General features: G+C 44.9%; 1 protein-coding gene across 1 annotated transcript in view; it reads left to right on the top strand.

Annotated features, from left to right (window-relative positions):
- The window catches only part of LOC144141587 (uncharacterized), a 66,027-nt gene that overhangs the window by 258 nt on the left and 47,622 nt on the right, over window positions 1-18,147 (top strand). The window contains exons 2-5 of the mRNA XM_077673132.1: window positions 10,047-10,257; window positions 12,424-12,519; window positions 15,968-16,036; window positions 17,619-17,678. Coding sequence (XP_077529258.1) covers window positions 10,047-10,257; window positions 12,424-12,519; window positions 15,968-16,036; window positions 17,619-17,678 — 436 coding nt within the window. The remainder of the gene's footprint in view (window positions 1-10,046; window positions 10,258-12,423; window positions 12,520-15,967; window positions 16,037-17,618; window positions 17,679-18,147) is intronic.

Here is an 18,147-nt window from a genome sequence, read left to right as displayed (position 1 = left end):
TCAGTAGGCCGGGGCTCTTCAAAGCGTGCGAGTTTCCCCTGCACTCACGTTTAATTCCTTTCTAGATGAGGTTTTCGTTCAATTAGGCAGTTCTTGGCATGTTGTATTTATTGTTTGTTTCATTATACTCGAATGGTTTTTTAACTTTACCGCAATCGCTTCCTTTAACGTAGCACGGGCACAAAATCCTGCAATCGCAGGCGAGACGCTGCACAGAGGTAAATGGCCAATAACAAAGCGGCAATTTAGTACACAGATAGCGCAATTACTAACAAGATTCTAAAACCAAATCAGTATTGAAAGCAAACTAGAATAACGGCCACGGACAGCGCCCCATAAACCCGAATGTAAAAAAACGAAACTGGTGGTGTTTAGTAGTCAGAAAAATGTATTAGATCGCGTTCACATGATGTAAGAGGGACTGATAGTCAGTTACACAAGCCAACATCACTTGAGCCACGCTAAACGTTAACTTGAGCCACGCTAAACGTGCATATTGGTTATGGGCAGGCCTATACGTAACGCGAAATCGATTGCATTTTAGTATAAGTTTTAGCACTCCAATTAGTTATTTTAGAGAGTGACTCTCCTTGTAATTCAATTACTTTTTCCTGCAATCTATTACTAAATTTTTCATTTAAATCTGTCGGCATTGCGGCCTCAGGTCCGCAGTGTCCAGCTGCGTCGGCGCTCATCGCCGATATTTGAAGAAATGTTCTTATCACAGAAGCGGACGTTTGCCTTGCAAGTTGAGAGGGTAGCGCGCATAACTAAAACAAAGTTTGACGAAATGTGGCTACGTACTTGCAGGTACTGATTTTTTCCGACTACATTTACCTGTGTCGTCGCTTTTTTTGCCATGCTGCACTTGTGCTACCCTAACAAGAAAGCTGCATAATAATTAACCTGAAAGAAATCCATTAATCTAGAGTAATTTCCTGATTTAATTTCGCGCTCTATTTCCAGTTGCAATCTGTTACTTTTTTCGTAAAATGTACAGTCAAAAGCTTTATCAGGCCAAACACGGGAGCGCGTGTCGCTCCGTACCTGCAGACCACTATCGTGCTGGGCTGATGCCCTTTCCAACTTTGTTTAACGAACGCACTCCCTGACAAAAAAAAAAAAAAACGCTGGATCGCTTGATTGACTGCGCTTCTTGTTCCGTCGCGGCATGTGGAAATATCAGCGCGTCAGGATACAGCACATTAATCACACCATCGGGCAGCGAAAAGCAAACGTTCAAAGGGTAATTAACTGGCGTTCCCTGCTTGATAAAAAGGGCCTTATCTGATTGGGTGTCCTTCTGCAATCACTACTAGATATCGTGAAGCAATCACAGCAGAATACAGCTGTGGGATCAAGCGCTATCAGAAAGATCGCCTGCTAGACGTGCACCCGGCGACAAAATAAGCCGGGGCACGCCAGCGCGTGGCAAAATGCATCGCGGTGACAACTGACGTTGCACTTCTGGGGTCGAGACATCCATGTGCGCGTGCGCGTCCAATTCACGATGCGTCCGACCCGGCTCGCTGCCCTGTCTTTTCTTTTAAATGCAGAGCATTTCAGTACCTCACGATGTCACCCGCGTTGGCGTCCGTAGTCCGCACGCTCACTGCGCATGCGCGTCGAGTCGAGGCTAAAGCGAACACATCTCTCGCGAGGGGCATTGGATTGGATTCGATTGGATTGGATTGGATTGGCTTGGATTGGATTGGATTGGATTAAAGTGGATTGTGTTGGATTGTGTTGCGTCATAGCCGCGGCAGACGCGCTTGGGCCGGCGCATGTGCAGTACTCTCTCTTCCGCGGTTTCCTCTCCTTCGGGCGCGCTGGGCATATAACCGGTGTGCCGTTCTCCGGCCAAGCAACATCCGCGGTTGGCTCAAACACCTAGAGTCCACGCCGCTTTACAAGTACGCCAACGTCGTCGACTGGGACCGGCTTACGCAGTCCCCTCAACGTATATAAGCGGCGGAGCGCGCGTTCGGAATTCAGTCAAGGGCGTCTTTGCATGGCTTACGCTTGACGTGACGCTTTGCTTGACTCGAGTAGATGCGACGCATTTACTCGAGTTCCCCCCGTGGGAAGATGCGGGCGGCTTTTTTGCAGCAAAGCTGGTCACAATCAGCGTTTGGCCATAAGGGCTACTTTCTTTGCCAAGATGCCTCGCTCGCACACGCTTGGGCGGCGGACGGCGAGGTGGGAGTGTGCGTTGCTCGCTCTCCACCGATCCAACAGATAAGATGTCTTGCCCGTCTCGGTGACGTTCTGTACCGCATATATCCCATCGCGTCTGTGTTTCCAGCACAAGCAGGACATCATTTACGTTAATGCCAATGTGGATGTGACGTTGCACCACAGAGCACATACTTCTGGCTGTTACAGTTGTTTTTTGCATAGAAAGATTTGCCTGAGCCCCTAACCCAGAACGACCATTGTGTAAGTAAGGAAAGTGGTATTCTTTCCATAGACTCCACAACTACACTCACTCATACCACGATAGCCGGATCCGCGTTACAGATTAGGAGGTACTAGTTTGGATAAAAATGAACGAGAATGAATGATTGATTAGCTCCTGTTAGTAGTTGTTATAATAATGTCGTGTAGAAGTGCTTTCAGATAGATTATAGTGGGTGGAAATAAATTTGAAAGGGATATTATGTACTAAGGTAGATAATAATGAGAGAAGTTATATTAAGGCGGATCAGGGTACAAGATATTACATATAAACAAAGAAATCAACTTGGACTGTTAAGCAAAATGACAACCGGTAGCCTGCCAGGGCGACATAATTAACACTGAGAGAAGGCTGTATTAGAAGCGGGAGGCCGATTACTCATTGGAGAGACGAATTAAGAAATTTCGGAGGCAATAAATGGACTCAAGTGGCGCGAGATAGGACTAGTTCGAGGCCGATGGGAGAGGTCTTCGTAGTGCGGAAGACCTAGTAGGCAATTGATGATGATGAACGCGGAATGGAGGGGTATAGGATGGAATATTGTAGAATGGTCTGAGTAAGGTAAATTAAGATTAAGATATACCGGGACGGTAAAATACCCTGGCTGCTTTGTTGATGGTTCCGCGTGTGTGTAGAAGCTTACTGCCACAATAGTATGCCAGAATATTATTGTTCGCATCATTAACAAACCCGATATTTGCGGAAACGTAATTGCTCTAATGTGAAGGACATCCTACTTCAAGTTAAGCAAAGGAAATGGTTCGAATGCGAATCCAAATAAGGGACAATAATGCGAATCCGAATAAGGGACACCAGGTGGACCATCCGCTTGACAGAGTCGCTGCCAATCGACCGCAAACGCAATAGGGGTCGGCCGAGAATTTTATGGTGAGATGAGCTCCGAAATTTTGGGGGAAAAACTTGGACTCATCTCGCACTGGATGGGCGTGGCTGGAAATCTTTGGGAGAGGCTTTCGTCCTGCAGTAGGCCCAAACAGGTTTATGATGATGATGATGAATTGGATACTTCACTTTTCTCTACTTATGTCAAAGCCGCGATATTTTTCTGTGCATGTCTCAGCTCATGTGTCTAACCCACGTTTCCAATTAGAAGGCCACAATGCGTTCAAAAGGTCCCCTTTTATTCATCTAGACTAACTTAACGGCCGTGGTGTTGATATCTATGCCTACTTGGTGTCTTGTGGTGCCTTGGCTCGAGTCTCATCAGAACCAACACCTGCCAAACTTTCTTTTCCACTGGGACAAAAAAAAAGCCATGGGAGATTTTTGCTTGTTTTTATGGTTTTATCCGTAGTTCATACCGTGTGCTGTTCATTACTCAGTTTGTGGAAGCTGTGGGCTAGAGATGCTGGATTAACATACGGAGTTACATAATACTTACACATGATAATTTCCTCGCTGGAGTAGTTAAAGAAACTATCACCTCTAAAAGTTACAATGAAGGAATACTGCAGGCGTTTCCACAGTGCGTTATCCCTCGGTGGCATCCAGGGGACATGTTTTTAAATTCCTAAATTTATTTTTAAGCATCAGGCCCTTTTCATTCGCTTTCTGCCCACAGTCATTGTCCACCGGAACTGCACCTCAAGACTGGCTGACAGCTCAAATGGTGCCCATCTTAAAATATCGGGACCGCTCCTGTCCGCTATATTACCGGCCCATTTTCTTAACAAGTACCAGTTGCGCACTGATGGATCTTGTCAGGCGCATTAAAGTCATACACAATTCCGAAAAAATTGCACAATTTTTATTAGTCATCCAGGTTTTCTCAAGGGTCATTCATGCGGCACCAGCCATGCCGGTCTTGTTCACAATCTTCCAAAATCTACGGAAGCTGGTCACCAAGCAGATGATGTGTTCTTAGATTTTGTGACATATTTTGACCGGGTTCCTGACCACAAATTATTATTTAAACGAGCGCAACTTAAGTCACCCTGACGTTGTTGTCAATTATGAAAGCTTTTTTCTCCATTCACCTTTTCTATGGATGTGAATTTTTCCTTTGTACCAGTAAGCCCTGGCGTGCCCCAGGAGAGCGTCACTGGCTTCCTACACTTCCTCGTCTATAGTAATGGTCTCCCCTATTCTGTGTCTCCACACGTTCGACAGTGTGCAGGAGTCTGCGTACTATAGCCTAACATTTCTTCTGATTCTGACCATTAAACCGGAGAATCTGACCATAACACAAATAATTCATGCTAGTCAACCTGGCTTATGTCGCTAAATGATTCTAAAAGTAAGTTTGCGTCCTGTACTAAAGCAGACCCTACTACTCGTATTCCCACTCATTACTTCCTCAATAATGAGACACTTGAGTTCACGTATGTTTACTACTAAACCTGTATTCAGTCTCCGCGGGATCTACGAAAGCAGCATCACATGGAACTTAATTCGCATCCACCAATCGTTCTCCTACATAATCTAACGTCACCCAAAACAGGCTCCGTCACAATTAAAAAGGATTGCTTTTGCATTTTATTTTCTCCAATATAGAATACGGCTCCGGTACAGCTATCGCACGCATACTCTATAATGAATCCTGTATCATACCAAATACATAATCCTTGCGAAACCGTGCTGCTCGTTTCATTTACTCAGATTATTCTTCTCTTCCAAGATCACTAACCTGAAAAACAGTGCGGAGCTAGTGTATTTCGCCCTTATTCGGAAATTTGAGAGTTTATTACTTTTTCACAAGCTTTACAAACACCCATCACTGCATAAAATCACTTCGCTTCGCCCAATCAAAAATCGGAGTGGAAGAATTTGTCAACACATTTGAAAAACGAAAGATACTCCGACATTCTCGCAGGGCTTGGACACGACGGTCGCAGATTTCATTTTTACGATTTCGTAAGGCCGTGTAGTTGTAGCTTGTATTTATGGTTCTTGTTTTTGCTGGAGCTTTTTAAAGCGAAGCTTTAGACTTTTCACTGTTGCGTCTGTAACACCAAAACGCCATGCAGGAAAGCCAACATTCTCTGATAATGATGATGAACGATTGTGGGTGAAGTGAAAGATAAAAACGCTTGCGGTTGCCGGAATCAAACCTGGGTCTTTTGCGTCATGAAGCCGGCATCTATACGATTGCTCCATTTCGACATGGTCGAAGCGGATTAGAGAACTCAGACGACAACCAAACAATCCGTCACCAGAAAGCTTGGCTTTCAACCATCGTCGTCGTTAGTTGGAGGGGTACATGACTTTTCTGGATATACTTCGTCCTGTGTGCGTTTTTTAAAGCAAAGCTTTCTACCTCTACCCCCCAAGGGTTCTTTCGCGACCGTTGGTGTCACCAGAAAACTCCAGCGAACAAATAAAAGAATTTGCTGGCCCCGCCGGGAATCGAACCTGGAACTAATAGACTAACAAAGCGAGAGCCCGTTGTCTTACCGATATAGCTACGAGCCCACCCGAAGACGGAGAAGACAAGTGGTGTACTCACCAAGCACATCTACGGGTTTACCCCCTGCGTTCTGGCTGGATGCCTCGTGAAAGCATCACGCGACCACTCACGCCCGTCTAGCGTCCCTGTGCACACCTTGCTAATATGCTAAGAGTTACAAAAATTAAAGGAAGGTCACACCAATGCATGGCATCTCACTTCTAGTACGCCAATGTGCTAAAGCCGGTGGCCTCCAGTGTTCACGTAAAAAATCGCAGCTTCTTGTCGTCCGCACTCACGCCAAATGAAGGAATACATTCAAATACTCCTTGAGGGCCAGGCCATCACTCCAAGCCCCAGCACCACGATCCTGGGCCTACATCTCGAGACTAACACCAAGAATTACGTCTCCTTGCATCGCCTCAAAAACAGCATAATTCAAATCATACACATGATCAGGCGACTTGCAACAGAGAAGCGAGGCCTAAAGGAATTCGGTACCTTTCGATTAATTGAAGCTTTTTTCCTCTCGAGAGTCACGTCAACCTCCTGTCTCCTTCTCTTCAAGGAAGGCATAGAGATGCTTTATATAATGATTAGAAAGGTGGTCGAGCAGGCCATTGGGCTTCTCATTAGTGCGTCCACACAGAGGCTGCTTAGCACGGGGTCCATAACACGGTGGAAGAGCTGATAGAAGGCCATCTTTCTAACCAGAAGGTCCGACTCAGAACTTCGGTGGATAACAGCATGCTTCACCAGATTGGCTGGGCAGCCCAGAATGTCACTCCGCTTGACGTACTCCCAGACTCTTGGCGACTAAAACTAAAGATGCTCCTTTTGCTTAGAAATATGAACCCCTCACATGACGAGGGTCACCGAAAAGCACGGGCTCAAGCGCTAAACGCCACCCTCGATGGGGATCATGCAGTGATCTACACAGACGCCTCTAAACATCGACGGCATTAATACGCCATCATCGTGGCTACCTCCAGAACCAACCTCCTTGCGTGTACCTCGTTTAGGACCCAAGAAATGACGGCAGCAGAACAGGCAGTCATCACCTTGGCTCTCACTCAACCAGGGGTTCGGAGGGTACTCACCGATTCCCAGCAAGCCTACTGGAATTAGATGTCGGGTTGGGTGTCCTGACCTGCACTGCGCGTGCTAAAAAACCACTCCCCAAACGGTTCCATTCAGCTCATCTGGACCCCCCCCCCTCACGCTTCAATGGAGGGCAACAAATACGCCCACCCAAAAAGCCTGAGCTTTTACCTCCCGTGCTATGGAGCTTCACGAGGACAGTTACCCGCTTTTCACGTTCATGGAGATAACCCAGGATTATCGCCTTCTGAGACAGACCGTGCCTTCGCCTTACCCTGACCTTTCCAGAGAACAACAAACTACCCTACGGCTCACACAATCCGGGCTCTTTTCCACAGCCTACGCGTCTTCACTTAATGCATCCGAATAGCTACGACGCTGAATCAAAATTTTGCTCAGAAGTAGGAGCACTCCGCCCCGTAATCGGGGTGTGCGACTTTAGCCCTGAGCACCTTCCTCTCGTTCCGTCAACTACCCAACAAGACAAATGGGAGATGCTGCTGTCCAGGTTCTTTCTACCTACCAAGCTTCAGCGGACAGGCCTCACGGACTGCATATGGGCCCCAAAGAAGAAGGAATCACTCCTCATTGCTGCACTCTGGGCTCTTCAGAAATCTGAACAGAAGTATTTCTTCGTCCTCCTCCTCCTTCTCTGCCGCAAATCTCGGAGAAGTCAGATCGTCTAACACCGGGTTGGAGCTTACTTTAGTTTTATAAAAAAAGTTTCCACTCTTGTGCTACACCAATACAACTCAACCAGACACCGTTCATGCATCATGCATTGATTTAACCTTACCGAGAAAATTTCTTTGAAGTAATAAATGGTGTGGTTAAGTGAATTTCACTTCTATCTGGTTTTACTACTTTTAGAGCGATGTGAGTGAATTTAAGTGACGTCGCATGGGTAATTGTTATGGGTGCCGTTTACAGCTTTGCTTTCCAACCACATTCACGGGGTGGATTGGCGCGATTTTTTTTCCCACTACCTTGTCTTTTCCGACCCATTGCTCTGAAAAAGATTCAACCAAGTTGTTAGAGCTCTTGCTTGCAACATTCAGTAATTTTTTTTCTACCAATGGCATAACGCCGTGAAGTTGTAGCTTGAATTTATGGTTTTTTTTGCAGCTTATTTGTGGTTTGATTGCGCATTGTTGCAGTTTAGTTGGCTGTTACGCTATGTTGTCTAACCCCATCCTCTGTGTATTAGCTTTGACCAGAGTGCCGGTAGAACTCTTTTCAATGCATAAATAAATAAGTATTGTTATCGCCCGTAGCGCTGTTTTGCCTGAGCGCCCCCATCCAATTCAACGTACGGTATTGTCCCCCCTCTAGCAGCTGAGAGAGTTTTACAATTAAAGAGAGGATGGTCTCAAGGGGCAAGGGATACATAACACGGAAGAGGAGCTCATGGAAGACCATTTTTTTTTTCAATCAGGTGGCCCGCCCATCAAAAACTCCCGGAGGACACCCCATTGTTAACAAATTAAGAATATCCGCTCTTGACAACATCGTAGTGAAATCGCCATTCTCTAGCGAGGTTCACGCTAATTCCATCATCAGACCATTCGCTGGAAGCATGCATCCTATTCACAATGAGGGCACTATAGAACAAAGCGTAAGAGCTCAACGCAAACGTCCCCTGTCAGAACCTAACTGCTACATGTGATTGCTGCCAAGTATAGGCACCGGAACACCTAAGCCTTCGTTGCGATTAACGACCCCGATAGCCCTCCACTCGCGTTCCTTGCCATTAACGCTCCACACAGTCCGGCTAAGGGCGCCGCCATTGTGTTAGTACCCTCCACAACACCAACCCCATCAAATCATTATCCCTGATTTGAAAGCGGCCATCCAAAATTTCGCTAGTGGCTTAATATCGATGCAGGCCTTCGAAATCCTGCAACCAACTTCACCCATTTCCCAACAAAAACACCATAAAAACTCCGGCACACCGTGGTCTCAAGAGAAATGAGGTTACTTACAACGCGTGCCGACGGTTTACTATCAGAGCCGGGCCAGGTCTGTTCAGGACGGACCTGTCACATTCAACGGAATTACTCCTCATTCGGGCCTCGCGCGCCGTAGATACGCTCCCGCCCATACCCAGCTCTACCATCCCCAAGAACACGCATGGGCGTCTTCCCTAGAAAAAATCTTCCCACACCCGCAAAATTCGTATTTATCCACTCTTCACTGTATCACTGCTAGCAATGCCTTGCGCGCGGTTCCCTCGCCACCTTCCCTCACATACTTAAGGAATGCCCTAAGAACCCCTTTCTAAGCGTGGATTTGTAGGAACAGTAGGCGGAGGTGGTGGGGAAGTCAGACCTAGAGGTGCAAACCGCCATGGTCAACGGAGCTACCTCCATTTCTACCCGGCCCAAGCTAAGGGCCACAACCACCCCTTAGACCACAGAACGCCTAAAAAGCGGTTCTATTTCTGTCATCCTCTTTTTCTCATTGAAAAATGTGAACGTGATTTTCTTAGGCACTGCATTGATCGCCGTCAGTCATAGAAGTTTTCAATCCGCCGCTATTGCTTAGTTTTTAATTATCTGTAATATTGTTTGAGATTGTCTAAGCAGCACACGAGGAGGGCCCTAGCACGTAGTTTAAAGCATTACGGAGATGTGGTGAGATTAAGCCAAACGAATGATCACGTCACGAAGGTACTTGGTGGAAAAAGGTAAATGTGGTGAAAAAGAGGTGCTTGTTACTGTCACGGCGGTTTACCCCTGTTTATAAAACCGTTTTTCCTCGTCACTTCTTCCTGGCCCTAAAAGTGGTTTTTGTTAACAAATTTACCTACAATAAAAGTTTTGGGAACTCGTGACCCCTAAATTAGCTTTTTGAGAAATTGAAAAACAGGTCAACGACCTTGTGATTTATGCATTGAAAAAAAGATCCGCAAAACATTTTTTGTACCTCTCCTTGTGCCTAGAGCGCTGTTATAAAACTAGTTTCCATAGGTTTAGCACAAAAATGAAGTATTTTAAGTGCCTGTTCAAAAGGTGTGACCGTTCTTTTAGCTGCTTGGTAAGACTTCAGCTAAATAGTTTACAGTTCAATTTTTCTTTGCAGATTCTCGGTCGTCATCGAATTGAGAGCCTCAGCGATGTGTTGCACTGCCTATTTCGCGCACCCAGACCGAATCACATATTGCGCGATTTGCGGCTGTATCCCAGATGTCCTTCACATTCTTGACAACGACGCTCCATTGTGCAAACGATGCTTTCGCGGTGTAGTCGGATCCAATCCTTTGAAAGGGTCCAGCGAACCCGTAACACCGCAGGTAAAATGCATGTTTTTTGCTACTGCGTTTGTATATCTTAGTACGTGTTAAAAACAAGTTGATACAAAAAAAGAACTCTTTATATGTTGAAAAGTGTTTGTGGTTGTAGCGTTTCAACTTTTGTAGTGGAAAAGAAGTCGGGAAAAAAGAATAGAACACGACCGAACATCATGTAGCCTTTCTTTGTCCCAGCTCCTTTCTACTGCAAAAAAATGCACGCACTATGACCGAAGCATGTGTGTTTCACGTGCAACGTCGGAACAAATTGACTACACTCTTAGGGTTTGATTGATGGATTGATTGTAGGGTTTAACGCGCCGACGCAATGCAGGCGATGAGGCGCGCCGTAGGTGAGGGCTCCGAATTCATTTTGACGACCTGGAGGTCTTTAACGTGCGCCGAAATCTCGTGCACACGAGCGTTTTTGCTATTCGCCTCCATCCGAAAAGCGGCCGCCGCGCCCGGGAATCGAACCCGCGTCCTCGTGCTCAGCAGCACAACACTTTAGCCCCTAAGCCACCGCGGTGGGGCACCCTTGAGTTTTAAATATGCGATCATGCAGGCACGGGTGCTCATATGACAAATGGCCAGAAGAATTGCTTTAATTTTGCAGCTATTCAAATCCAACTACTTGACCTTTACTGAGCCTATTTGTTATCACATGAAATTTCAGCTTAAACGCACAAAGCGCAAGATGGTAAGAAACGAACACAATGCTATACATTTGACTTTACTGACGCTATAACACGCAGAAGTACCGTATTTACATGATTGTAGGTAAACTGAAATGTAGGTCGACCTGTGATAGCTAATGTCGACAAAAATTTAAAAATAGGAGGAGCACACGAGCTTAATCCACAACAAAAATAAATCTGTCACCTGACGTACAGCTCGTCCTCGCTCGTGTCATCCTCTTCACTAGTGCGACTGCTGCTGCTCTCGCAGCTACTATAAACTCACAGCCCGTCATCGTACAGTGTGAGCCCACACGTTGCAAAAGACTGCATCACAATATCTAGTGGAAAAGCTGACCCTGTGGGAAGTACCCACACGCACAGAGTAGCTAGGGAGCCCCACTTCTCCGTGAGCCCAGCTAGTGTGAGTTTTTGATGGACCGCCGAGGGCCACTCATTGCATTTGGGGCGCAAAAGGTTTTTGAAAAGCTTATTTATGCCCACGTAAAGCGGCTGAAGTTTTTCATCAGACCAGCGGTGTTGACCCGCATCACGATCATCATAACCTCTCCGGTGACACGATGCTGCTAGTTAGAGCAGCCCGAAACAGTCAACGGAAGATGCCCCGTGTATTATCAAGAGTCTAGTAAGAACAGAAAAGAATATATTGTGAACGAGGATTCGGAATACCTAATATGCACAATAGTCAGAGTCCGCAAGCGAACACAAATTTCCAACTTCGCCGTTGCTTCCCCGATTTCTCGTTTGGCTTGCCACCGCCGGCGCTACAAGTTTCAGTTCTGATTGCTGGTCTTCCCCCAAACTTCAGAATTGCGAATTTGAGAAATGGGTCTACCTACAATCGTGCAAATCCGGTGCATTTAAATATTACAAAGCATAGGAAATGCAGCAAGCTTGCCTTCCTGCGAGATGAGCTTACAGGATAGTCATGGCCCAGGTCCTCGTTTCGGTTAAGGCAATGTAGGCTGCGCGAACGCACATGTCACTCGTGTTAACCAACTCGGGGGCTTACGTGCGCCGAAATCCCAACAAATGGGTCTTTTCGCTTTTTGCCACCTTCTGAAAAGTAGCCAGCGCCACTGGGATGAATCCCGCGCCCCTAGGCGGAGCATCTATAGCGTTATTCGTGCAAAACACTCGCAAGTACAAAGAAATACTAGAAAAATAAGTCTCATTAGCTTTGTTGTGTCGCCCATGGGGATGCCCATGTTGATATTAAATGAGTCGTGCGATTACCACAAAACGGGATGAATGTAGAGCACGGAGAAGTAATAAATAGCATATTTTCTTTGTCTGTCAATAAAAGGAATACGTCCTAAGCAATATGTGCTTAGTAATCTGTAATCTGTGAAAGTAATCTGTGAAAGGGGAAATGGACTCAGCTTGGAACCATGGGAGAAGAGCTGTAATTTAAAACAAATTCTTTGGAATTTGAGATGGTAGTTTAAATTATATTTTTTTTATTTAACAGCGGCGACTTCGATCCGTTACATGCAACGAAGCTTTTCGTGATGCCTTTGTCACGTGTCCTGAATGCTGTGGCACTGGGAGATACGTTGAATTCAAGGTAAGAGTTCCGTGGTTTGCACAATCTGCCTAACCATCAATAAAGTTTTTGATTCTCTGTCCAAGCTCTCATGTATACTAAAAGATTTGGAGTTGCAAATTTGAAATATCAAGCAAACCATGGTCTTTGGGTCGCTTGTTACATGGGTTTAATTATTCCCAGCATAAAAGAAACTGGTTTTCCTACACCAAAGGTATCAAATTATGGCATGCTTAACAGCATTCTGTATGAAAAATTTTCCAGGCCTCGATATACTCAGCGAAATCCCGCAGCCGTACGTTGATTGATTGATTGTGGGGTTTAACGCGCCGACGCAACGCAGGCGATGAGGCGCGCCGTAGTGGAGGGCTCCGGATTAATTTTGACCACCTGGGGATCTTTATCGTGCGCCGAAATCTCGTACACACGGGCGTTTTTGCTTTTCGCCTCCATCAGAAAAGCGGCCGCCGCGGCCGGGAATCGAACCCGCAGCCGTACGTGTTAATACAACCAATAGATTTTTATCTCCCACTCTCGTTAACTTTGCCACTCTTAGGTAAGTAGAAATTCGAAAGAATGAATACCTACCTAATGTTCAAAAGCATAATTCGAACTTTTGGCAGGAAAAGCTTTGCTGGTTTACCTGTCTCCTCGAACACTCAATGCTGCTGTGACTCCATAGCGCGCCATGATAATTTGTGTGCAGTAGCAGCCTTTACTAACGTTATTTAATTACCGAAAATGGAGTAACTGACAGCGCACGCTACTATGTTCTGTTCGCTATCTGAGAAATTTGCTAGGGCAGTTTTAAACTGACTTACAGGATGAACTAGAGGGAATGTCTTCACAACAACCTTTCAAGCAACAGAAACATCCTAAAAGTACTGCATTCATGCTTCTGTCATTACAGCGTTTTCGGGACTTTCTGGGGATATGTTGCTTTACTTACATGCTTCTTAAATACAAATGCTGCGCCACAATATGGCATGTCTAAAGCAATTCAAATGCCCTCATATGTTGCAAACGTGCTACTCCCAGATTCTGAAAAGCAAAACAGTCTTACCAATAGGGCAATCAGATTGTATGGTAGATGATTAATGCTGAAATTTCACGCGGAAGCCATAAATAATCAAATGAAACCAGTGAACCTGTACTCGTCCGAACGGGCGAAGTGGGCTGTGAAGCCCCGAACAGATAGTGTGCAAAATCAATTACTTCGACAGCTAGTATAATATTATGTTATAAAAAGACTACTTGTACCTGTTTTTTAATGGGGTTAGTAAAAAGAAGACCATTTAAAATGCATGGCGTTGGAGTTACATGCAATAATTCCTGCTACCAGTGTTGGAATTCATATATCGAAAAGTTTCACTGCAAGCGTGACTCACAAGCACAGTGGCAAACACACGTTACCGTGAACTTCACCTTGACATATAGGGGAAATTCCAGACATGTATAAAACACCCGTCTCACCTAACGTTGACACAAATAGTTATGGGGAGTTTTTTTCTACCTATTCCAGAAATATCATCTCCTGCCCTCTCCGTAATTTTGCACAGTGCAGCCGTAAAACAACTAAAGGTAACATTTGTGGTTGTCACTTTGAAAGCAGAATTGTTACAGCTTAAGCTTGGTTCGTGGACGCTTGCAAAACAATACAAAGAAAAAATTTCCCCGGCGCGCGCCCCCTGGCACGCCCTTCTCTAAGCCTAGTACTGCCTTGTTAAGACGTCATTGCACGCGCCAGCACCACTCAACCTCTTAGAACACTCTGCCCAGCGTTCGTGACATAATCTTTAGCGTACTTTTGTTTATCTCTAGTTCACGTGCGTTCACACTTGAAGTGGGGAGCACAGAACAGCTACGTACGCCGTGTTTCCGAAGCCCGCTGCCGCCGGTTCTAGCACGTTCTAACGCGATCCACTTTGGGAGATATGTGAAAGCCTGCGGACCAAATAATCCGCGCATGCGGACAAAATGACCCCAGCCTGCCAGTCATGGCGAACTTTCAACGGCAAATTCTGAAATCCATGCAAGTTGCAACAGCCGGGTCTCCGACGAAGGGAGCGGGGACGACTGCTCATCTGTTTCTCTAGCCGTGCACTACAAGTGCAAGCTGTTGGAATTCCTTCTTTGGCAATGTATTCTTAAAACTCGCAGCCGTGTTGCCTTTCACGGGGCGAGACCGCTAACCTCTACTGGATGAATGAAAAATATTTATCCTCTCCCCCTCTCTTTCTCTCGCTCTCTTTGCGGAAAGTGTACCATGAGATCACTGGTGCATTTAGAGACTTGCTAAGTCAACTGTAAATAACTCTGTTAACCACAGTTTTTATTGCTTCATTTGTGTCGTACTTGCGGTGCTACACGTGTTACTTGCAACGCCATCACACTAGTAAGAAATTTTGAAGCCAATGATGAATTTTCTATTAATATGCTGTGCTAATTTTGTGCATGTAATATTTTTCAAACTTCTCAAATGTCTAGCCAGCCAATGAAAACAATCGTGAGAAAGTATAAGAGGAGGTGTTCAATAACTGCTCATCAAAGGTGGCTAAAAATTAAATGTGTACAATATATGGGTGCTCCGATGGCGTTATATGAACTTGTCTAATGACATGGCAAGATGGGCATCATGGCTGAGCAATAGTGAATATACGTTTATTTATTGACCAAATTATGGCTCTCTCTTTGTAGTTTTGGAAGCCATCTCAGCTCCAGATGTCTAAGTGCCTGATTTTTAAGCGTCCGTTTTGTCAAGCAGGCGTTTTTCGTCTAGGACTGTGTTCCCCATGGCTGTCCGCCTACGCCTGCGAAAATTAGTAACATTGAGCAAGCCTGCCTGCCGTGGGTCTCAGCCAGCCCGCTCTGTGCGAAACTTCAATAGTAAGGAGTGCTGATTGCGATGAAGTGACAGGTGCGAAACTTCAATAGTAAGGAGTGCTGATTGGGATGAAGTGACAGGAGCCTATAGAAAGAAGGGCCATAAGCAAGGATTACACGGAAATACCGTCAGTCTCTATGTAGAAAGTTTCGTTCTTAGGGAGGAGAGGCAGCGCTTCTATTTATTATCTGTAGTGTTTTCTAGGGAGTAGGAATGTAAAGGGATGCATGCACTCAGATTAAGCAGCGCCGCCAATTGCATGTGCTCCGTGAAAACGAATATGCTTACTCCGAAAGTAATCTTACCCGATGTTGCGCTGACGTGTGGGATATCTACTACAGGCATAACAGTGGCGACAGAATTTTTATCTTTGCTTTTTATTTGCAATCAATGAAAGCGTCTGTAATCACCAGGAAAACACAGTTCTTTGGGTCCATCGGTTTAAACGAAGGCAAATGAATTTCAGCTCAACGCATCGAAATCACTGTGTTCATTGACAAAACTAGATGCAACGTTTTAAGGGAAAACACTCACCAAGAAATTTCAAATTTATAGCTCATATAATTTCAACTCCATAACTTTCAGGAGCACATCAAGGCGGTCCACCCTCAGCTTTGGCATTGTGGACAACAGCAACAAGCTTATAATGCACAGGTAGGTGATTTGCCCACTGACGGGTTATTTTTGGAAGACCTAGGTGCACACAGAGATTCATAGTAGTGCAGCAAGAGCCTATGCTGCCTTTCACGCAATAAACACGCAGCCATACCCGGTGCTATAGTACCTAGTGCCAAGGCCAGATTACTGGGGTTTAGGTATGACGGAATCAAATAAGGTGTGGCCAGAAAACGATATCATCAAATAACGATCGTTTGTAGATGCTGACACAGGATGAAAGATGAATGTGCTTGTATTGGCGTGAAAGTGTTGTACTGGAGAGTCTTTGACGGTTGTCAAGCAGGAACTACACTTACACCTAAAAATGTTGGCTTGGTTGACAATTGTGAAATAAACAAATGTGAAATGCTTAACAAAAATGACAAAATGTGAAATACTGTTCTCTAAAATTGGTTATTCCCTTCTAATTGGATACCCTGTTGCACTCAAAGGCCTAAATTCGCCGCTCAACAATTTAGTGCGGCATTTAATTCTTGAACTGAAGAGAATAGTTATGTTGGCTACCTTTCCAAGCCATTACAAGTTTTACAGAAATGTCCACATTGGAAGTGTCTCCTAATACTTGTATTTGGAAGTAGTCTTTCAGAAAGCCCCTACAATCATTTGTTTTGTGTGTTCTTTGCCAACCATTTGCCTTTTATGTTTGCTTTAGTTTATTTACTGACTCTTGATTTGCTTAAAGTTCGCTGAGAGACGCGCAGGTGAAGGGACGCGCTCTGGCTGCAGCTACTTAAGTATGTCAATATATTCCATTTGGTAGCTCTGTGTGCTGATAGAACCTTTTGTGTCGATGTGAACATCATTTGGAGCAGTTCCTCAATCAACGGACACACACTCCTAAATCCAACATAGTAGTTTATTCCCCAATTTTTCCGTTATACCAAATATCAAGAAAAATGAAATACTGATCGCGAAACATGTTGAGGTAGCTGTGATTAATTAGAAAGTGTTGTTGAGACTGACATCATCTATTCCGGTCCCTGTTTTTGTTCTTCAACGAATCCACGTAAAAATAATTTTACACAATGTTCTATGCTGAGTAACCCCTATTTGTTTCCATTTGATAGCATCTCCTGTTGTCGCAACATTAGAGTTTGACCTGCGTGCGTTAAAACAAGTACCTTACCTAACCCGTTATTAGTTGACTGACGCTCCTATTTCCTGTTTGTCATACTACCCAGAACAGTGGGCCGTGCTACCCACGTAAGCACACGAAGGCCTCATGACCTGAAGCAAAGTGCTCGATTTGCAAATTCTGCTTTTTTATAGCAACTGCCGCGTAGCCAACTTGCCCATTTGATGTGTGCGAAAAACATCGAGTGCCCAAAGTTATTCCACCGTGCAACGGCTTGTTTTATGTTTAAAGATTACAGTTCCCACCTCCATAAAAGAGCGCCATTTGAAGGATCGAATAAAGACAGACATTACCTTGACACTAATTTAGAAACACCGCCCCCCCCTTTACCTGACCTTGTGAACAACAATTTTGATACCTTGGAATTTCTATTGTGAAACTCGTTGCGTTCATTTACTGGCATTTCTGTATTTGGTTTCACAGAGGGGAAAGGAAGTTGGCCCACCTCCTGGATTTCAAAGTCAGCACCAGGCCGCCGTAAAAGTATGTTTTTTTTTTGCACAGCATGTCTTTACAGAAACTAGAGAACATGCATCTTCCACTTTAGTACCTTCTAAAATATCTCTAAAGAACCAAGCTAATTGAACCATCCTTTGTTTTCTTTTCTGTGGCAGACCTGTATGTCCACACATAATTGATATTGCGCATTAAATTACAGAAAAAAAACATGTGATGCATACGTACGAAAAACAGTTTTTTTAATGAATGCAGCTGACAATGATAAATTCGAAAGCTACATGCTCGTTAGGAAAGTTTTGACATTTCACAGCTGAATGAAACAATATTACCCGTGCGTATATTTTCTTTTGGCTACCTATCGACCGCTCGTCTCACTTAAAAGTACTGCAAGAATATGCCACAAAAGCAGCTTATCCCCAACCCAACTCGCCGAAATCAAAGCGCTGCTCTTGCTCCATGTAATCTTTTCGCTGTGACTTGACATGTTCCCCTC

The sequence above is a fragment of the Haemaphysalis longicornis genome, unplaced genomic scaffold (assembly GCF_048455015.1).
Source record: "Haemaphysalis longicornis isolate Haplotype H1 unplaced genomic scaffold, Haemaphysalis longicornis Haplotype H1 scaffold_6, whole genome shotgun sequence".
Taxonomy (NCBI): Eukaryota; Metazoa; Arthropoda; class Arachnida; order Ixodida; family Ixodidae; genus Haemaphysalis; species Haemaphysalis longicornis.
This window is presented reverse-complemented; position numbering and strand designations above follow the sequence as displayed.